We start from the raw sequence: 22,959 nt of genomic DNA, 5'->3' as shown, positions 1-22,959 counted from the left end.
AGCTGTTCAAGCCACATCCACTTCCTGTGTCTGAGGCAGCTAGCTGTAGCAGTCAGGCTGTGTAAAACGACGGATTAAAGCAGCACAAAGACACCCCCACTCAGAACCCTGTCGAGCTCATAAGACTGGTCTGGGACAGTAGCTCAGTAGACAGTTGGGAAATATACTGCATGAAGTGCTGCAGGCAGCTTTGGTTGGGTTGAGGAGGACAGACATTTGGTTTGGGTTGAGGTGGACTACAGATTATGGAGGAGAGGATGGGGAACTGTTGGAGCTATACCAAGGTGAATGTAAAACTAACCCGAACCAAGCTATATTGTCTGTGTTCCTTTGTTAGTACTGTCAATGGATGGAGACTCATCATTGTAAAATGTTCTGTGGGGTAGGCTACTCTAGTGTGTGATCCCCAACAGTAGGGATGTTTTTTGTAGGCTGTTGTACATGTAGTACAGTGGAACTGCTGTATATGGGCTAGCCTGTTTGGAATGAAGCCTCATTTTTAGTTTTCCAGAAATTATGGCTGAAATCAGGTGTTTTAATAAGGCAACAGATAAGGTAATATTATGCAGCATCATGAAGTTGTTCTTTATTCTACACATGCTTAGGCTATATGACAGAGGAGAGACAATGAATGGAAACGATGAATTTGACAATCATGCACATTTTGGTTAGACTGCACAGTACAGATGAGGGACAGTGGTTAGGCTGAATAACTGTATTAAGCTATCAATAATGTACAAGGCCATTGTTGGTTAGGGTACTCTAAAACTAGCCTACAGTTGAAGTCTTTACTTGATGTGAGTGAAGGAGGCTGAATGGGTTTCTGTAAATGGTGGAAAGTCCCTCTGAGTCAGGGCCAGTTCATCGGTGGAGGTGTTTCTGCTTGTAACAAAAGTAGCTTGCAGCAATACTACAGGGTTACAGTGTCTATTCTTGTAACCTCAATACTGCATAGCTACAATGTTTCTGCTTGTAACCTCAACACTACATGATTAGTGTTTCTGCTTGTAACCAAAGTACAGCAATACTACAGGCATCCATTATTCCAAAGAGGACAATGTGTGTCATAGCCACACTATTAGCTGTTTATGAAACCCCCAAAGTCTATAGTCAGCCATTTTATCGGATTGGTGGCTTTGGCTGGTAAGTCTCTTTGGAATCGGTAAAGCTAGCTCCAGGAAGGACTACATTTCCATTTAGTCATTTAGCAGACGCTCTTATCCAGAGTGACTTACAGTTAGTGAGTGCATACATTATTTTTTCATACTGGCCCCCCGTGGGAATCGAACCCACAACCCTGGCTGCAGGGGGCCCTAAGACTAGGCACTAAGGTAGAAAGGCCAGCTTGTTCCACTGTTAAATTCAATTATCTGAACTCTTTTTGTTTTACCCTATTAGCTTATTAGAAGGCAGGTGTGCCAAACAGACTTGGATAATAAGTTAAAGATGCACTATGCAGAAAAGCTCTCTGCAATTTCCTGGTTGCTAAAATGACTAATTTCAGTTTATGTGACAAAACAATCAAGGAGTGTAGAGAATTATGGTACCACCTCAACTGCTGTGAAATACCTTTTCCAAAAATATTGTATTTTCAGCTGTTTGAATCTGGTGTACAAAACCGTAAGTAAAAGATGCAAAAACGAAACGTAAACATGGTAACATGTAATAGCAATAGCGCACATAGAACAGATCTACCGCTTCTTAGACTTGCTTTCAATGAGAATGACAGATCTATAGTTCATTGTCTGGTTTCCCAAAAAGTTACAGCTTTAAGTGTCCGCAGCAAAGTGAGAGAATATACCTAATTGTTGACTGTGAAACCCTTGGCCTTTGAGAAGGGAAAATATTAGCACAAACAGTGTTGTGAGTCATTTGAGCAGGCGCTGTACAGCCATTATAATGGATATCTGGAACCGTTAAACTAATTGGCATTTCAGTACTGCTGGCAAAAAGTGAGGCTAACTCACGTTGTCAACACATGTAAAAGGTCATGTAGGCAACTTTTCGTCCTTGCAGCTAGTAAGGTTTACATTTGTGGCAAATGTTAAATGGATGTACAGCGCCACTCTCCCGAGTGGCGCAGTGGTCTAAGGCACTGCAGCGCAGTGCTAGCTGTGCCCCTAGAGATCCTGGTTCGAATCCAGGCTCTGTCGTAGCCGGCGCGACCGGGAGACCCATGGGGCGGCGCGCAATTGGCCCAGCGTCGTCCAGGGTAGGGGAGGGAATGTCCGGCAGCGATGTAGCTCAGTTGATAGAGCATGGCGTTTGCAACGCCAGGGTTGTGGGTTCGATTCCCACAGGGGGTAGGAAAAAATAAATAAATAATGTATGCATTCACTAACTGTAAGTCGCTCTGGATAAGAGCGTCTGCTAAATGACTAAAATGTAAAAAATGTAAATGTAATGTTATGTTCATGCCTGTTTCTCTTTCTCCCTCCTCTGTTTGCAGGATCAGTTTGATAACCTGGAGAAGCATACACAGTCCGGCATCGAGTTCGTGGAGAGGTACAGTAAATTCGTCAAAGAGCGATCGGAGATCGAAATCAACTATGCAAAGCAGATTAGGTGAGTGTTTCTGTATTGCCCTGTTATGATAATGTAAGTCTAGTTCTCTGTCTAGATATTTCACCAGTGAATGAAATGGACAGTATTCTTCAATAATTAAATCATTTTGGCCTCAGCCTTCTTCAGCGTACAAAGTATAGCATAATTATAACATATCGCCTAATTATCTGGCTAATTGCTGATTATCTTGTGTACGTAAGCTAACTTTGGGTGTCTTGAAAAGTGCTTAAAATTAATTATTATTATTATTGTATAAGATACTGTATTTCACTGCCATTAAAAACAAGCTTTTCATGTTTCCACACAGACAAAGTCACTGACAGTTTGACAGTGTACACCTCATTCAGCCTGCAGGGAGCACATTACTACTGAGTTTGTTTAAGTGAGGTCCTATCAGAGAGCTCAGCCTGACAGACTAGGGATGTTAGCTTTACCCAGGTGGATGGCTAGATAAACAGAATGATGATGCCTGGAACGGAAGTCTATCTCTCCCTCTCTTTCTATCCATCCCTGTCTCTCTCTCTTTCTGTCGCTCTCGCTGTCTCACTCCATCTCTCTGATTCTGTAGTCTCTCTCTCTCTCTCTGTCTTTCTTTCTCTCTCTCGCTCTGTCTCTTTCTGTCTCTGTCTTTCTCTCTCTCTAGGTTTCTCTCTGTCTCTCTCTCTGGCACAACAGTGCTTTCTTGCTGTTTTCTGCTTTAGGCGAGAGGAAGTAAGGTTGGCGGGGGGTGGGAGGCATGTGTTTCCATAGTAACAAGGTATCAATATTATCATCCCCAGCCAGCACTGACCCACATTTCTCTTCCTCCAATCACAGTGGAGTGTCTGTAATTTAGTTCCGCCGCCCTTTTAAACACCGCCAAGCCCCCCTCTCCTCAAATAGGGTAGGGGTGAGGGCATACTCTTCATAGGCCCTCTTACACCCCAACAACAAACAGCAGAGGTCTGCCCCCAAATCCCTTATCTGGTTCCCGAGAGAGGGCGAAGAGGAGGGCTAAAGACTCTAATTACTGTACTGATCCCGCACCCCTAAAACCCTAACCCCTCCTCCTTCTATTTCTAGATAAATCTTCCTTTACTGAGGAGATAATAGGACTAGTAGTTCCTCACTCTCTGTTTGCATGGCACACACACACACACACACACACACAAACACACGTAATTCCCTAATTAGTTTCCGTCTGTGTTTTACTTTGGTATCTGTGACACAGGGATAGTCCATGTTATGATGTGTTTTATTGAACCTGATGTGTTTTATTGAACTGTTTAATTCAATCTGCTTAAACAGTAGAACTGTAGGACTCATATCTCTCCATCTGAAAATACACATTTGTTTCCCACCCGGACGGCCTACTGCTATCACAGGAAAATAGGATTAGCAAATTACAGAATGGATAGGCCTGTTTATAAAGCTTCAAAAAAGGTTGTTCTGGTTTTTTTTGGACACAATGTGCATCTTTGTGTGTGTTGTTTGTTTCTGCATCCCCATCTGGACTAATTATTCTCCCCCTGATAAACTTTGCTTGTTAAAGCAGATTGAATCTACTGGGTGCGCTCAGACCAATAGAACACAGCCCTGCTAGATCTAATAAACACAATCTAATAAACACACTGAAATTGGCCCTTTGGTCATCCACCCCTCGCCACTCCTTTGTGCTGGAGGAGGTTCGGTTCGCCTCTCCTGTTTTTCTCTTCTTTTTTCCTCCTCCCTCTCTTTCCTGCCTCTCTTCTCCCCTGTTTTTAACTATTTTTCCTGTCCTCCCTCTCCTCTCCCTTTCCTCAGTGCTGTAATTCAACTGTGGCTTCACCTTGTCAGTGTGAATGAGAGTTCTGATGAGCTATGGTGTGGTGTCTGTAAGATCTTTGATAGATCTGTTCTATGGTCTCTGGGCCTGAACAGGGTGATAGCTCTCTGCTGTGTGTGAAATATCTTACAGATGGTTGGTGGGCAGTTTGGCACCACTGTTTCAGCCATTAGCAATAAACGCTCAACAAGACAAACACCTCACTCTGCTCTGCAGATAACATGGCACTACAATGCATCAATAGACATTATCAAAAGAGAAATGGGGGAAAATTAGACCAAATGCATATTTAAGACTGTACACAATCCATGCTGTAGCGTGTAGACAGATACCATGGCTGGCTGAACAATGCACAGTGCTCAATACCATTAGGCCTGCCATTTCACCAAACCAAACAGCATACGCTGGTATAATCTAGGTTAAACCCACCTCCACTGTATCGAATGGATAAACATGCACAATATTTCAATATAGTACAGTAGGCTACAGTGCATTACACACAGTAACACACATTGGTATAATCCACAGTACAGTAGAGTACAGTAGGTTAAGGACTGTCTGTGTGCATACTACTTAGGGGAATGGGTATTACAAATACACTGTGGTGAAATGGCACAGTATCACCCAATATGGGGCACAATAATTGATATTCCATTACCCCAACACACACACACTGGTCTAATCCTCAGTAAGTCCTATAGGCACCCTCTGGCTGTCTGTGTGTTGGTTAAATACACTACGGAGCAGGAGGAGGAAGGGCAAATGCATTCTGCCATGACATCTGGCCATGAGTGAGAGACAGCCAGGTTCAAAAGCAAGGGAGAAGAGGAAAAGAGGGGGAGAGAGGGAGAGGTAGATCTGCCTAGCAACAGAGCAGGCACAAGGTTAGAGGAGTAGGGTGGGTGGGTGTGTGTGTGAGAGAGAGAGAGATTTACCACATGCATGATTCATTCATGATGGAGTTATGCTTATTTTTTTAAAGCCTACATCCGAAGCAGCATGGAATTTCAATGGCAGTACTGTCGAGGAGGAACACATAGGCCTACATCTCAGAAAAAATATTATGTATACTGCCTTGTTAATGGCTGAGTTCGAGCTACATGTTAGTCTAATAATAAGGATGATTATTGTCTTCTTTTTCACTACCAATGAATTCTAGACTAGTTGTTAGTCAGCATGGTTAATATTGTTCATGTTATATTGGTACAGTAATATAATAGTCTTTATTGCAGCAGTAGTTTTTTCCTTTGATTATACAGTTGACATTAAAAGGGCAGCCATGACCATGTCGTTGCAGGGGTTCTATTAATATTCTACTGTTTCTGTTGACCTTCATTGTACTCACCATGTAGGACCTGACCTCTATTCCTACTGAGAGGGTTAATGGTCCAAACATCAGCATAGTAAACAGCAGCACACCATGCATGAGTGAAGAGGACCTAGCTACAATGTGACTCACCATTCGCTGCCTGCCATGCAGCATGCTCAATGCTTCCTGATTCTCTCTGCATCTGTCTGCTAAAATCGAATTGGCTTGGCTTGTCTGGTCTGTTGCTGTATGTAGGTGGATTCTTCTAATAGGTTTACCTGGTTTTTATTGGCTGTCTGGTACAGTGTATTGTACATAGGCTGATTGAGTAGCCTACTGTGTGTGGTTGTGTGTGTGCGCATGCTTGTCAGTCTGTATTGAGAGAGAGAGAGAGAGAGAGAGAGAGAGAGAGAGAGAGAGAGAGAGAGAGAGAGAGAGAGAGAGAGAGAGAGAGAGAGAGAGAGAGAGAGAGAGAGAGAGAGAGAGAGAGAGAGAGAGAGAGAGAGAGAGAGAGAGAGGAGAGAGAGAGAGAGAGAGAGAGAGAGAGAGAGAGAGAGAGAGAGAGAGAGAGAGAGAGAGAGAGAGAGGTATGCCAGTCTGTTTTATACTGCATACTAAATTTGTATGCCAGACTGTTTTATTCAGCATACTAAATCAGTATGTCAGCCTGTTTTATACAACATGCTACGTACTAAATTTCTATGCCAGCCTGTTTTATTCAGCATACTAAATCAGTATGTCAGCCTGTTTTATACAACATGCTACATACTAAATATGTATACCAGCCTGTTTTATACTGCATACTAAATCTGTATGCCAGCCTGTTTTATACAGCATACTACATACTAAATATGTATGCCAGCCTGTTTTATACAGCATACTACATACTAAATATGTATGCCAGCCTGTTTTATACTGCATACTAAATCTGTATGCCAGCCTGTTTTATACAGCATACTACATACTAAATCTGTATGCCAGCCTGTTTTATACAGCATACTACATACTAAATCTATATGCCAGCCTGTTTTATACAGCATAATACATACTACATCAGTATGTCAGCCTGTTTTATACAACATACTACATACTAAATCTGTATGCCAGCCTGTTGTATAAAACAGGCTGACATACTGATGTAGTATGCTGTATAAAACAGGCTGGCATACAGATTTAGTATGTAGTATGTTGTATAAAACAGGCTGACATACTGATGTAGTATGCTGTATAAAACAGGCTGGCATACAGATTTAGTATGTAGTATGTTGTATAAAACAGGCTGACATACTGATGTAGTATGTAGTATGCTGTATAAAACATACTACATACTAAATCTGTATGCCAGCCTGTTTTATACAGCATAATATATACTAAATATGTATGCCAGCCTGTTTTATACAGCATACTACATACTACATAAGTATGTCAGCCTGTTTTATACAACATAGTACATACTAAATATGTATGCCAGCCTTTTTTATACAGCATACTACATACTAAATCTGAATGCCAGCCTGTTTTATACAGCATACTAAATATTAAATCTGTATGCCAGCCTGTTTTATACAGCATACTACATACTACATCTGTATGCCAGCCTGTTTTATACAGCATACTATATACTAAATCTGTATGCCAGCCTGTTGTATACAGCATACTAAATCTGTATGCCAGCCTGTTTTATACAGCATACTACATACTACATCTGTATGCCAGCCTGTTTTATACTGCATACTAAATCAGTATGTCAGCCAGTTTTATACAACATACTACATACTAAATCTGTATGCCAGCCTGTTTTATACAGCATACTGCATACTAAATCTGTATGTCAGCCTGTTTTATACAGCATACTATATACTAAATCTGTATGCCAGCCTGTTTAATACAGCATACTATATATTAAATATGTATGTCAGCCTGTTTTATACAGCATACTAAATATTAAATCTGTATGCCAGCCTGTTTTATACAGCATACTACATACTACATCTGTATGCCAGCCTGTTTTATACAGCATACTATATACTAAATCTGTATGCCAGCCTGTTGTATACAGCATACTAAATCTGTATGCCAGCCTGTTTTATACAGCATACTACATACTACATCTGTATGCCAGCCTGTTTTATACTGCATACTAAATCAGTATGTCAGCCAGTTTTATACAACATACTACATACTAAATCTGTATGCCAGCCTGTTTTATACAGCATACTGCATACTAAATCTGTATGTCAGCCTGTTTTATACAGCATACTATATACTAAATCTGTATGCCAGCCTGTTTTATACAGCATACTATATACTAAATCTGTATGCCAGCCTGTTTTATACAGCATACTATATATTAAATATGTATGCCAGCCTGTTTTATACAGCATACTACATCTGTATGCCAGCCTGTTTTATACAGCACATTACATACTAGTACCGTATGCCAGCCTGTTTTATACAGCATACTACATACTACATCTGTATGCCAGCCTGTTTTATACAGCACATTACATACTAGTACGGTATGCCAGCCTGTTTTATACATCATACTACATACTAAATCTGTATGCCAGCCTGTTTTATACAGCATACTTAATCTGTATGCCAGCCTGTTTTATACAGCATACTGCATACTAAATCTGTATGCCAGCCTGTTTTATATAGCATACTACCTACTAAATCTGTATGCCAGCCTGATTTATTCGACTCACTCATCTCGTGCCAGCAGGCTTGTGCAGCCAATGTCAGAAAGAGGGCGAAGTCTGGAGGAGAAAAGCATGTTTCTTCATGGTGACTGATTGTGAATTCATGGTCCTGGGGCCATAAGCATTATTACTGGAACAGAGGGCGTGGAGATGGAGGGATGGAGGTGGGAGGGAAGGGATGGCAGAAAGCATTCTGGTATAGATTATCCATTGGCACAGTGACATGAACATCAGTAATGGAGGAATACAGTGGAGTGCTATTATAATAACCCATTGGGATACTAAACACATTGTAATAATAATAATTTGGTGGGTTCTTATATTTCCCACGTGGATTATGATTTTTTTTTTTCATATCTCAACTCCCCCTGAGACACCCTCAGATAGTGGGGTCACGGCCAGGGTCAGCCATTATCAGCGGTGACACTGGAAAAATTACGGTTAATTGCCTTGCTCAAGGGCACACCGGCAGATGTTTTTCACCTTGTCGGCTCGGGAAATCGAACCAGTGACCTTTCGGTTACTGGCCCATCGCTCTAACCGCCAGGCTACCTGCCACCCAAACATACCATAAACATACCGTAGTAGTACTGTAGTAGTAACTATATACAGTATAATACTGTGGTTGTAACTAGTAGTAACTATATATGGATATATTACTGTGGTTGTATCTAGTAGTAACAGAACCCTGCTGCTTGTTATTTTTTCACAGGAATCTATCAAAGAAGTATCAACCAAAGAAAAACTCAAGAGAGGAGGAGGAGAACAAGTGAGTTTGGCACCCATACGCAACCACAAAGTTACTTAAATCACAGTTATATACTGTATTGCATTTGGATTGTCAGTTATTAGGCTATTTCCTCTAATTTCGTAGCTAATGAAGTAGGCCTAATGTTTCTTCCAACATCTGAGCATCTTATAGCACCCTAGATAAGATGCTGTGTCAGGCCCCTCTACGTCTCCACTTCCTCTGACATCACTTCCTGTGACCTGTCAGATACACATCATGCCGGGCCTTCCTGTCGACGCTGAACGAGCTGAACGACTACGCAGGACAGCACGAGGTCATCGCTGAGAACCTGACCTCTCAGATCATCGCTGAACTCTCACGGTACCTCACAGAGCTCAAGGCAGAGAGGAAATTGGTGAGAACACATACACTTCCTGTTTGTATTCTGATCCATCTACTGTTTGTGTGCGCTATATATTTTCTATATATCTATATCCATCCCCATCCATCCATCTTCCTGGTCTCTCTCAGTATTCTGTCTGTTTATATCTCTGTGTATGTTGTTCCCCCCTCTGTCTCTCTCTGTCTTTACATCTATTGGTCTATATTCACGGTCAGTCTTGCTCTCCTACACTACTTACCCTTAAACATACAGTTTACTTTATAGACAGTAAAACTAGGCTGTAGCCAGAAACCAGGCACACTTGCCCACAGAAAAGAGAGAGAGCCATGCCCATCCCTTCCGCGTGCCCTGTCCTATCCTCTGTATACTGACGTCACAGCTGAGGAAATATAGATATGCAGCCAACCGCACAAAGACATGCCACTGGGCCAACACATAACTCTATGACTGCGTCCCAAATGGTACCCTATTCCCTAGGGCTCTGGTCAAAAGTACTGCACTATATAGGGAATAGGATGCCATTTGGGATGCGACCTTTGACTCCTTTACAGTGGGGAGAACAAGTATTTGATACACTGCCGATTTTGCAGGTTTTCCTACTTACAAAGCATGTAGAGGTCTGTAATTTTTATCATAGGTACACTTCAACTGTGAGAGACGGAATCTAAAACAAAAGTCCAGAAAATCACATTGTATGATTTTTAAGTAATTAATTTGCATTTTATTGTATGACATAAGTATTTGATACATCAGAAAAGCAGAACTTAATATTTGGTACAGAAACCTTTGTTTGCAATTACAGAGATCATACGTTTCCTGTAGGTCTTGACCAGGTTTGCACACACTGCAGCAGGGATTTTGGCCCACTCCTCCATACAGACCTTCTCCAGATCCTTCAGGTTTCGGGGCTGTTGTTGGGCAATACGGACTTTCAGCTCCCTCCAAAGATGTTCTATTGGGTTCAGGTCTGGAGACTGGCTAGGCCACTCCAGGACCTTGAGATGCTTCTTACGGAGCCACTCCTTAGTTGCCCTGGCTGTGTGTTTCGGGTCGTTGTCATGCTGGAAGACCCAGCCACGACCAATCTTCAATGCTCTTACTGAGGGAAGGAGATTTTTGTTTTAGATTCCGTCTCTCACAGTTGAAGTGTACCTATGATAAAAATTACAGACCTCTACATGCTTTGTAAGTAGGAAAACCTGCAAAATCGGCAGTGTATCAAATACTTGTTCTCCCCACTGTATATGGATCAGATCATAGACTTCCCTATCATTCGCTAACATTAAGAGTTTATTTTTCTCATATAAACCACCTGACAAAGATGCATTGAACATAAAGTATATTTAAACTCTGAACTCACGTTTCTCCTTCCCATTATAAACTCATTTGTTAGAGCAGGAGAGGTGCAGTATGCAGCATTAACACAGTAGTAGGATCTTAGTTAGGAGGAAAAACAAGAAAACAGAAAACAGTAAAGAGAGAACAGAACAGAGTGCAATTCTATGGCTACCTTTTAGACATCAGCTTTTGTCAAGCAAGAGGGGAAAAAGAGCAGTTTGTTAGAAAAGCTATCATAACCTCTCATGTCACGGAAGCTCAGCGAGGGGAATCCATCGTAAAAAACTGCAAAGAGCAGGTTGCCAGTGGCTGACATGACCTTTCAGACTGACCTCTCTAAGCATTTGTCTACACACCACACAGTCAAGGACGAGCAGCAAAAATGTATGCCCTCCCTCCTCAGCTTACCTTAAAAGACCAAGGCAGGAAGACAGGAAACACTAAAGGATTATTGATTCAGCCATTTTCCTCTTAAAGCTCAGTTAGAACAACAAAGGCGGGGGGTTGGGGGGGGATTTCCAGTGAACTCTAACTGTCTCTGGGTTTGTTTGAAGAAGAATCCTCAGGCCCTCAGGGTTTGCCCTGGTCTGTTGGCTCTGGTTTGATCTAGCTTGGCTCGGCCTGGTTCTGGCCCCGGGTCTGGGTCTCTGTATGTCTAGTGTCTTGTCTTGATTGGCCCTCATTCATTAGAATGTTCCCCCTCAGGCTGCCTGCAGGATGCTACTGTGACCTACACACACACACACACACACACACACACACACACACACACACACACACACAATATCCATTCACTCCATTCCAGCCATTATTATGAGCCGTCCTCCATACATGTTAAGAGAAGGAATCAAGAGATGCTAGAACGAGGAGTGGACCTGGAACAAGGAGCTCCACCCTCTCTTTTTCTAAGTTACGGGCCAAATCCCCCCTCTCCTTCCCAAGGTCGAAAGATGCTAACACCTGCGAAATCGTGATTTGTCCAAATAACCAGTGATGAAAAACCCAAACACCGGAACTACTGCTGTTCATTATCCCACGCATCCCATTCCTACCCGATGGATTCTACGGTACCAGTTAAGTTGACGAGAGATTATATCAGCTCTAAACCAACAAATACCCATATCCAGAGATAGTAGGCTCTCTGTTAAGCAACATTGAAGTGGCTTTTCCCTCCCTCACTCAGTTCCATAGCTTTTGTCAGTTTATTGGTTTGGAGGACAGTTAATGAGTTTTATCTGTATGATGGTGATGACTGAGCCTGTGTTCTCCTATTCAGCTATAGTCCCTCTATGTTACTGTCACATATCACTATCACATAGTTCCCTCTATTATGGAACCAAATCGTGCCAGTCTTTGACTGGTTCATTGGCACACAGAGACACTGTCTGGCGCTCGGTTTTGGCTCTGTTTGTTCAATGTTGTCATATTTCCTCATTAGTTTATTAGAGTACTACATTATAAGAATGCTGCAAGCATGTGGATTTTGCGGTTTTTCCTTGTGCTTCCAGGAGAAGTTGTCAGCCTGATGGGCTGTAACCTGGTGGTCATCCTGATGGGCTGAAACCTGGTGGTCATCCTGATGGGCTGAAACCTGGTGGTCATCCTGATGGGCTGTAACCTGGTGGTCAGTCTGATGGGCTGTAACCTGGTGGTCATCCTGATGGGCTGTAACCTGGTGGTCATCCTGATGGGCTGAAACCTGGTGGTCATCCTGATGGGCTGTAACCTGATGGTCAGTCTGATGGGCTGAAACCTGGTGGTCATCCTGATGGGCTGAAACCTGGTGGTCATCCTGATGGGCTGAAACCTGGTGGTCATCCTGATGGGCTGAAACCTGATGGTCAGTCTGATGGGCTGTAACCTGATGGTCAGTCTGATGGGCTGTAACCTGATGGTCAGTCTGATGGGCTGAAACCTGGTGGTCATCCTGATGGGCTGAAACCTGGTGGTCATCCTGATGGGCTGAAACCTGGTGGTCAGTCTGATGGGCTGTAACCTGGTGGTCAGTCTGATGGGCTGAAACCTGGTGGTCATCCTGATGGGCTGAAACCTGATGGTCAGTCTGATGGGCTGAAACCTGGTGGTCAGCCTGATGGGCTGAAACCTGGTGGTCAGTCTGATGGGCTGTAACCTGGTGGTCATCCTGATGGGCTGAAACCTGGTGGTCAGTCTGATGGGCTGAAACCTGGTGGTCAGTCTGATGGGCTGTAACCTGGTGGTCATCCTGATGGGCTGAAACCTGATGGTCAGTCTGATGGGCTGTAACCTGGTGGTCAGTCTGATGGGCTGTAACCTGGTGGTCAGTCTGATGGGCTGTAACCTGGTGGTCATCCTGATGGGCTGAAACCTGAGTCTGATGGGCTGTAACCTGGTGGTCAGTCTGATGGGCTGTAACCTGGTGGTCAGTCTGATGGGCTGTAACCTGGTGGTCAGTCTAATGGGCTGTAACCTGGTGGTCAGTCTGTTTTTAGTTCTGTCTAGCAGCCAACATCCTTGTTGTTGTCATGCCAAACACACAGCAGAAAGAGTCTGGCACGGCCTGTTGTGCAGAGCACCTGTGTTGTGACTGTGTTGTTGAATATTGTACTGTACAGTATGTCTGTGCATGTCGATAATATGCAAAGCTCGAGAGCTACACATGCTCATTCATCATTTATGATTCTATCTGTGTCTGTTACTAGTTTGCTTGTAGTAACATAGTACTGGCTATATAAAACATCTGAAGAAGCAGTCTAGAATAGAAACAGGTGGCATTGTTCAGAGAGACCCTCTATGCTAAGCGTTTGGCCCAGAGTAAGGAGCCTATTATTTACACCGCACGGTTATTTATTCAGCTGGTACAGAACGGGAATACGTTCTGCCTCTCTCTTGTAGTCTTTTGCACACATGCAATCATTAACACACACCTTCATAGTCATAAACACTAGTCATCAGTATCTAGTGTAGTCATTTGCTCTGCAATTGAATCAGATCTGCAGACAGATAGGATGGTTGAGTTCCTGTCTATGACTGTCCCTCCTGGGGGCTTACAGTATCCTACTGGCCTTTCAGTGGGACAGGACAGGACAGGTATAGTCTGTCTACAGTACAGAAAGAGAGGAGCAATAAATGAATGGCTGAGGCTATGACTACAGAGTTTTCACCCCCGCCCTGGCCCTCCGGAAACGTATTTCTCAAATCTAAGGATCCGAATCACGTTCTGCGCATGTGTTATTAACACACATTCACGTTTCTCTCTTTACTCACCCTCTTCTGAACCCTCAACCAATATGATCGAAATGATGATTTAGCCTATGTCTGTCTCTGCCGCATATTTCTGAACAGCTGCAATTCAAACGAACGTTCCAAAAATATATATGAAGGGCCGGCTACAACCTTCTCTGTCTGTTAGCAAAACCATTAGCGTTTTGTGTGATGATGTAATCTTTATAGTTATGCTGCCATATAGCCAGGAATCTGCCTCCCGTTTAGTCAACGTTTGCAATGATGATGAAAAAAGAACATTACATCGCTATTGACTGCCTGCCTGTGTCTTGCTCGTTTGTTATGCTGTGTAGGCTACATATAGCTGGCCTAAATAGCTGCATGTAGCTCCCCTCCTGAAAAAAGAACATGAAATTGCTAGACAACCTGTTTGTGTCATGCTTCTGTTTGCAATAGCCTACTGTTACAGCAGACAAATGAATACGTTTGTTCGAACTGTTTTGTGTACAAAAGGCAGCGGAGTCACGGAGTGACTGAGCAGCAGCTGAAAGGAGGTAGGCTAGTGGATCCCGCATGCTCAGGAATCTCCACATGTTTTGCAACAGCAAATCAGGTTCCAGAAAATCCTGAACTGCAGCCACTCCGTAAATTAATACCCTCCATTAATTCCACAGTTATGGAGCTTGTTTTGTACTGTAAACTCCCTCCCTTCCTCCCTGGTTGAACCCTCAGTAAGCCCAGCTCTGGGGGGCAGGGGAGGGGGGCAGACTGGCTAAGAGGGGGGTCTGAGGGGGAGCAGAAGGAGGAGAAGGAGGAAGAGGAGGAGAAGGAGGAAGAGGAGGAGCAGGGTCGAGGTCTCCTCAGCCCAGACAGACCCAGACCACATTCATAAATGACTGTTTCTCACTGTAACTCTACACTGTCTGAATTGGCCCTAAATGAGCTAAACATGAGGGGTAGTGTTTCACTCTGTTTTCATAGCATGTTGTGGCTCTTTATATCGGCCAGTCCGAGTTACTGTGTGTGTCTTTGCTAAGGTTGCATAACCTAGCTGCACTTGGGTCACTAATTCTCCAGACCTGACAGTGAAAAATGTGCACCTGCGCACTGATAAAATAGCAGAGAGAGAGACACACACACACAGGTCCACAGAGTAGCTCAGTGTGGAAGAAGAAAGTGTTCCAATTCTCGTATGTCTCCCTGAGAGATAGTAAAAAACATGGAACGCCTCTGAAATATCAAATGGACACCACAGACCTTTTCACTGGAGAGAGAACAATATAAAGACAAAGAGAACATTGAAGAATAATTTGTATTTTTCTGACCTTTCAAATGTTTTTTAAACCACTGCACTATCATAGGGAAGTATATCAGCCTGTTTTGGAGTTGTCTTTATCATGCTCACTGTGTGCACCAACAGCACCATATACATGTATCTTGAGGAGTCGGCCTCTACACAGAGCCGGGGCACGGTTCTCTCTCAGAGAGAGAGAGAGACCGTCTATTATTTTCTAGTCCTACAGCTCCCACCATAATACACATCACTCAGAGAGAATGATGATTACACTAATGAGTCTGGCATGGTGTGTGTGAGAGAAAGAAAGGATGTGGGGGAGATCAAAGTGGTGTGTCCTTCACTATACGGGCAGGATGGACCTTGGCCAAGAGGATCACTGCTGCAGGCTAGTCCATAAATGTAAATATGGACAGATCGACTGGCAGACACTGAGAAGGACTGTCTGTAGACCATGTTGCCCATATAGATGCCCATATAGTCTATGTTCTCATCAGAATACCTGCAGCATACCACTCTGCATTCCACTGCTGGCTTGCCTCTGAAGCTAAGCAGGGTTGGTCCTGGTTTGTCCCTGGATGGGAGACCAGATGCTGCTGGAAGTGGTGTTGGACAGCCAGTAGGAGGTGCTCTTTCCTCTGGTCTAAAAAAAGAAAATCCCAAGGGCAGTGATTGGGGACATTGCCCTGTGTAGGGTGCTGTCTTTTGGATGGGATGTTAAATGGGTGTCCTGACTCTCTGTGGTAATGAAAGATCCCTTATCATAAGAGTCATTGCCACCTAATCATCCGCAGCTTCCAATTGGCTCATTCATCTCCTCTTCCCTGTAACTATTCCCCAGGTCGTTGTTGTAAATGAGAACGTGTTCTCAGTCAACTTACCTGGTAAAAAAAATATTTACTGCAGATGGGTCTGAACCAGAAACACTGGGCAGACCCTTTTTGTTCTAGAGTGAATAGCATCATATGGTGCCCATGCCTCGTAAAGCTGCCCGGGTCCAAATCATAAACGTAGAAATCTCCTTTTACTTCAGACTCATTCATGTTTTCATATGGTGTCGTATAGCCATACGTCTGTGCCACATACAGGACTATATGCCTAGATATTCCACCACAGCCCTGTCTACTACTGTACTGAAGCATTGGAGATTCTTTATAGCAGCTTGTTTGGGGAGCAATGTTTGTGTCTCAGTCTCTGCGTCCCAAATGGCACCCTATTCCCTATGTAGTGCATTTGGAACAATGTGGTTTGTTTATCTTTGATGGACGTCTTCCTCCTAACACACTGTCTCAGTTGCCTCTGCTCTCGCAAATGTTGTCATGGAGAAGAAAATATTTGCTTGAAGGAGAGAGTTTGACAATAACAATGATGTCACTTGGTCTGGTCTTATCTGTGTCTTGTGAAATGACTTGCCGCCTGCCTCTCTCTGTGTGGTGACCTGGGGAGGTAAACATTCTTCTTGACTGTCAATTATGATCAGCTTACAAACCTGTGATCTTTAAAAGGGGAGTTCCCGTTGGCTCACCCTTTAGTATGTTTCAGTGGTAGAGCTGAGACACTTGACTACACCACTGGATTCTCCGATGCATTTTAAGTGGCTCACACCACTGGCTCCAGGGTGGGCCATTCCCTTTAAGAGCTGAAGTAATTTCCCTAAAACAGTTTGAGGGCTTCCCCATTTGACTTGGCTTCCCCAAAGATAGTCATGGTTTCCCCAGTAAGACAAGGAAGTGAGAAGTGACATTTGCAAGGGACTGTATAAACCCAGTTCAGTCATATAACCTAGACCAGGGATTCCCAAACGCAGTCCTCGGGACCCCAACGGGTGAACGTTTTGGTTTTTGCCCTAGCACTACACAGCTGATTCAACTAATCAACTAATCATCAAGCTTTGATTATTTCAATCAGCTGTGTAGTGTTAGGGCAAAAACCAAAATGTGCACCCCTTGGGGTCCCGAGGTCAGAGTTTGGGAAACTCTGGGCCCTAGACATTTACAGACTTGCTGTAAATAATTAATTGGGTAGACGTTAACTCCTTGTCTGTCTTCTCGTGTGTGTGTGTGTGTGTGTACGTGTGTATGTGTGCGTGCGTGTATGTGTGTGTGCATGTGTGTGTGCGTGTTTGCATGTGTGCCGGCCGGCATGTGTGTGTGCAGAATACAAGAGTTACTGACAGGGGCCATTTGACACGCCACCAAAATACAAACGCTGGGCTTTTCATTCTCTATAATAGCCTGTCTTTTATTTAACACTTGGGGTAGACATCAATATTCAACACAGCTACTGAGGTTGAGACCAGCATAGACTGGTGCTTGCTTGGGATATCTCTCTTTCATTTGTTGTATTGCTATCAACTGCTTCAATTAAATGTTCTACAGTGTTTTATAATAGGAGTGATACATTCATTATTAGGCCTTTATAACACACAATTTTCTGTCCGTTTCTGAGTCTTTTGACATGTTCAGAGACAATCCAGAGAAGAAGTGCTTGTTTTTTACATATTCCAGTATTTTTCACTAAGACGACTGCAGAGAAACGTGTTCTGTCTTTTGGCCAAGTCGTGCTCTCATTCCTTCTCTCACTCCCTCTCTCATTAATTCCCTGGAGGGGGGAAGGCCAAGTGCGGCCTGTTAGAAAAACACCCAGCATGTTTACTGAGCATGCCCAGACCGACAGCTGCGATGTCCTTCCTGTGCAATATGCCATGCTTGGCAAGGCTGGCACTGGCAGCCATCTTAGAATCTCTGTCTCAGTCACTATCTGTGTCTGTCTGGTATCACTAGATCCGTTCAGTCACTATCTGTGTCTGTCTGGTATCTCTAGATCCTTTCAGTCACTATCTGTGTCTGTCTGGTATCTCTAGATCCTTTCAGTCACTATCTGTGTCTGTCTGGTATCTTTAGATCCTTTCAGTCACTATCTGTGTCTGTCTGGTATCTCTAGATCCTTTCAGTCACTATCTGTGTCTGTGGTATCTCTAGATCCTTTCAGTCACTATCTGTGTCTGTGGTATCTCTAGATCCTTTCAGTCACTATCTGTATCTGTCTGGTATCTCTAGATCCTTTCAGTCACTATCTGTGTCTGTCTGGTATCTCTAGATCCTTTCAGTCACTATCTGTGTCTGTCTGGTATCTTTAGATCCTTTCAGTCACTATCTGTGTCTGTCTGGTATCTCTAGATCCTTTCAGTCACTATATGTGTCTGTGGTATCTCTAGATCCTTTCAGTCACTATCTGTGTCTGTGGTATCTCTAGATCCTTTCAGTCACTATCTGTATCTGTCTGGTATCTCTAGATCATTTCAGTCACTATCTGTGTCTGTCTGGTATCTAGATCCTTTCAGTCACTATCTGTGTCTGTGGTATCTCTAGATCCTTTCAGTCACTATCTGTATCTGTCTGGTATCTCTAGATCCTTTCAGTCACTATCTGTATCTGTCTGGTATCTCTAGATCATTTCAGTCACTATCTGTGTCTGTGGTATCTCTAGATCCTTTCAGTCACTATCTGTGTCTGTCTGGTATCTCTAGATCCTTTCAGTCACTATCTGTGTCTGTGGTATCTCTAGATCCTTTCAGTCACTATCTGTGTCTGTCTGGTATCTCTAGATCATTTCAGTCACTATCTGTGTCTGTGGTATCTCTAGATCCTTTCAGTCACTATCTGTGTCTGTGGTATCTCTAGATCCTTTCAGTCACTATCTGTGTCTGTCTGGTATCTCTAGATCCTTTCAGTCACTATCTGTGTCTGTCTGGTATCTCTAGATCCTTTCAGTCACTATCTGTGTCTGTCTGGTATTTCTAGATCCGTTCAGTCACTATCTGTGTCTGTCTGGTATCTCTAGATCATTTCAGTCACTATCTGTGTCTGTCTGGTATCTCTAGATCCTTTCAGTCACTATCTGTTTCTGTGGTATCTCTAGATCCTTTCAGTCACTATCTGTGTCTGTCTGGTATCTCTAGATCATTTCAGTCACTATCTGTGTCTGTGGTATCTCTAGATCCTTTCAGTCACTATCTGTGTCTGTCTGGTATCTCTAGATCCTTTCAGTCACTATCTGTGTCTGTCTGGTATCTCTAGATCCTTTCAGTCACTATCTGTGTCTGTCTGGTATCTCTAGATCCGTTCAGTCACTATCTGTGTCTGTCTGGTATCTCTACATCCTTTCAGTCACTATCTGTGTCTCTCTAGTTATTTTCCTCTTCTGCTGCCATTATACTGTACTTATCTCCCTGTCTTTTCTGTTGATCACTTATTTCTCTCTCTCACTATGTGTCCCCCCCCCTCTCTCTAGCCTCTCTCTCTCTCTCTCTCTCTCTCTCTCTCTCTCTCTCTCTCTCTCTCTCTCTCTCTCTCTCTCTCCCCCTCTCTATCACTCTCTGCCCCTCTCGCTCTCTGCCTCTCATTCTCTCTCTCTCTCTCACACTCTCTCTCTGTCACTCACTCACTCACTCACTCACTCACACACACACACACACACACACACACACACACACACACACACACACACACACACACACACACACACACACACACACACACACACACGGTGGTCATGCCTCAGTACAGTACAATTATTTTCTGTCCCTCTGGGCTCTGGCCACCCGTGTTACATTGGGGGGAAATTAAGATGGGTGTCCTGTCCCCAGGCATGGTAACCATCAGCAGCTTCTCTCACTAGTGTCAGGACACGTGACTCTGAGGTACTACACTCTAACCAACCAACCAGTTTCTGTTCTGCTCATGGACATGATGCAACGCTTTCACACAGACATGTAACGCTCCTCTACACCTATGATGATAATAATCATTTAAATTTAATAAGGTGCAGTAATGTTCTATGGAGAGAGAGAGTTGCAATGTCCATCTGTATTGGGACAGTCCTTTTGATGATGAATGGATAGGTCATTTTGAAGTCACAGGCTATAGCAGTGCACCTGTGATCTGGTGCTTTGTGCCAATTGGTTTGTCACTGTAATCAAATCTGTGCCATCTAGTGGGATTAAGTACAAACGTCTACTGCAGGGATCATCAACTATATTCAGCTGCGGGCGATTTTTTCTTGAGCGGATGGTCGTGGGGCCGGAAAATAAGAAAATATAATTTGTAGACTGCAAATTGACCGCAAGAAGCCCAAACATATGTTATATTTGACTTAAACAATCATTTCAAACCTTGCTTAAATTTGTATACGATCACGTCTCTATTATGCGTGGGAATACTTGGGAATAGATTTCCAAAATGTACATCACTAGGAGCTGATTTCCTGGTGTTTTTACAGTTTTTTATGTCCAACAATGAAAATGTCTGCCAGTTGGGGAAGCCTGGTCTACTGTATTAGCCCTATGTCTGGTACATGGTGAGGCTAACCTGCATCTCACAGGGTAGCTGCATTTTAATCAGTATGTGAGGTGGGCTTCATGTTGTAACCAAAATCTCCTGGTGTCCATCAGTCACCCTTCATCTCGTCTGCCTTCCATCTCTTTCATCAAGGGCAAACTCATCAGTTCTCTCCCTCTATTTTTTTAATCACTATATTTCTTTACCCCCCCCACTGCTGTTGTAGATATATGATTTATGAGCAAACGTTGTAATAACTTTTTTCTCTCTCTCTCTATCAGCACTTCAATGATGGGCGTAAAGCGCAGCAACAGATTGAGATCTCGTGGAAACAGCTGGAGTCGGTGAGTACTGTATAGAGTAGTATTACTGAGTATGTAGTACTACTATAATACTATTAAAGCCCTGTAGTCCTAGTACTACTATAATACTAGTCCTAGTCCACTGTAGCTCAGTTGGTAGAGCATGGCGCTTGCAACGCCAGGGTTGTGGGTTCGTTTCCCACGGGGGGCCAGTATGAAAATGTATGCACTCACTAACTGTAAGTCGCTCTGGATAAGAGTGTCTGCTAAATGACTAAAAGTAGTAATAGTACTACTATAATACTATTACAGGCCTGTAGTCATAGTACTACTATAATACTATTACAGCCCTGTAGTCATAGTACTACTACAGTTATGACAGCCCTGTAGTCATAGTACTACTACAGTTATGACAGCCCTGTAGTCCTAGTACTACTACAGTTATGACAGCCCAGTAGTCATAGTACTACTACAGTTATGACAGCCCAGTAGTCATAGTACTACTACAGTTATGACAGCCCTGTAGTCCTAGTACTACTACAGTTATGACAGCCCAGTAGTCATAGTACTACTACAGTTATGACAGCCCTGTAGTCCTAGTACTACTACAGTTATGACAGCCCAGTAGTCATAGTACTACTACAGTTATGACAGCCCAGTAGTCATAGTACTACTACAGTTATGACAGCCCAGTAGTCATAGTACTACTACAGTTATGACAGCCCTGTAGTCCTAGTACTACTACAGTTATGACAGCCCAGTAGTCATAGTACTACTACAGTTATGACAGCCCTGTAGTCCTAGTACTACTACAGTTATGACAGCCCAGTAGTCATAGTACTACTACAGTTATGACAGCCCAGTAGTCCTAGTACTACTACAGTTATGACAGCCCAGTAGTCATAGTACTACTACAGTTATGACAGCCCTGTAGTCCTAGTACTACTACAGTTATGACAGCCCAGTAGTCATAGTACTACTACAGTTATGACAGCCCTGTAGTCCTAGTACTACTACAGTTATGACAGCCCAGTAGTCATAGTACTACTACAGTTATGACAGCCCAGTAGTCATAGTACTACTACAGTTATGACAGCCCAGTAGTCCTAGTACTACTACAGTTATGACAGCCCAGTAGTCATAGTACTACTACAGTTATGACAGCCCAGTAGTCATAGTACTACTACAGTTATGACAGCCCAGTAGTCATAGTCATAGTCATAGTCATAGTTATGACAGCCCACATAGTAATGTGGTCCTCTGTAGCTCAGCTGGTAGAGCATGGCGCTTGTAACGCCAAGGTAGTGGGTTCGATCCCCGGGACCACCCATACACAAAAAAAAAAATGTATGCACGCATGGTGTAAGTCGCTTTGGATAAAAGCGTCTGCTAAATGGCATATTATTATTATTATTATTATAGTACTACTACAGTTATGACAGCCCAGTAGTCATAGTACTACTACAGTTATGACAGCCCAGTAGTCATAGTACTACTACAGTTATGACAGCCCAGTAGTCATAGTGTGCATGTAGTTGCTAAATTGCAGTATAGTAGGTGGAGAAACTGAAGCCCATTACCTGGCAGAGAATGGCATCACTCCTGTTTGAGGATTAGTGGGTATCGAATGTATGGAACTGTTGAATAAAAATCACTAGGCAGGGGTTTACACAGGATTACACTCATAATATACAGCCTTTCTCCCTAAGCCATTCCATCCCAATGAGAAACTAAACCAAAACAATGGCCCTTTTTCTTGTGAATGTGAAAGATTGTTGAGGATAGGACTGCAGAGCTCAAAGTTTATCAACGGTCATAGCTGCATCTCAGATTGAAATTAGATCAAATGGAGAAGGGAAGTGGAGGTGGTGAGGTTTTGTGGCGCCCTATGCTTCCTGGACAAATAGAGTTGTCCATAAGCCTTGTTGAATGAACCGTCAGACTGTTCAGAATGCAGGGTAGATTAAGA

At 43.3% G+C, this 22,959-nt stretch overlaps 1 protein-coding gene across 25 annotated transcripts in view; it reads left to right on the top strand.

Annotated features, from left to right (window-relative positions):
* Positions 1 to 22,959, top strand: part of LOC121582711 (formin-binding protein 1) — a 117,589-nt gene that overhangs the window by 48,441 nt on the left and 46,189 nt on the right. For 4 of the 25 annotated variants that reach the window (XM_041898734.2, XM_041898744.2, XM_041898740.2 and 1 more), the window contains exons 1-5: positions 80 to 284; positions 2,450 to 2,565; positions 9,093 to 9,149; positions 9,378 to 9,525; positions 20,970 to 21,032. In XM_041898734.2, the coding sequence (XP_041754668.2) occupies positions 246 to 284; positions 2,450 to 2,565; positions 9,093 to 9,149; positions 9,378 to 9,525; positions 20,970 to 21,032 (423 nt within the window). In that variant the 5' untranslated portion in view covers positions 80 to 245. Of the gene's footprint in view, positions 1 to 76; positions 285 to 2,449; positions 2,566 to 9,092; positions 9,150 to 9,377; positions 9,526 to 20,969; positions 21,033 to 22,959 lie in introns of those variants that run through there. The other 21 variants (XM_045225082.1, XM_041898733.2, XM_041898728.2 and 18 more) reach the window with 10 other exon arrangements.

This window comes from Coregonus clupeaformis, chromosome 15, assembly GCF_020615455.1.
Source record: "Coregonus clupeaformis isolate EN_2021a chromosome 15, ASM2061545v1, whole genome shotgun sequence".
In the NCBI taxonomy this organism is placed as follows: Eukaryota; Metazoa; Chordata; class Actinopteri; order Salmoniformes; family Salmonidae; genus Coregonus; species Coregonus clupeaformis.
The sequence above is the reverse complement of the archived record's forward strand: the minus strand, read 5'-3'. Positions and strand labels throughout refer to the sequence as shown.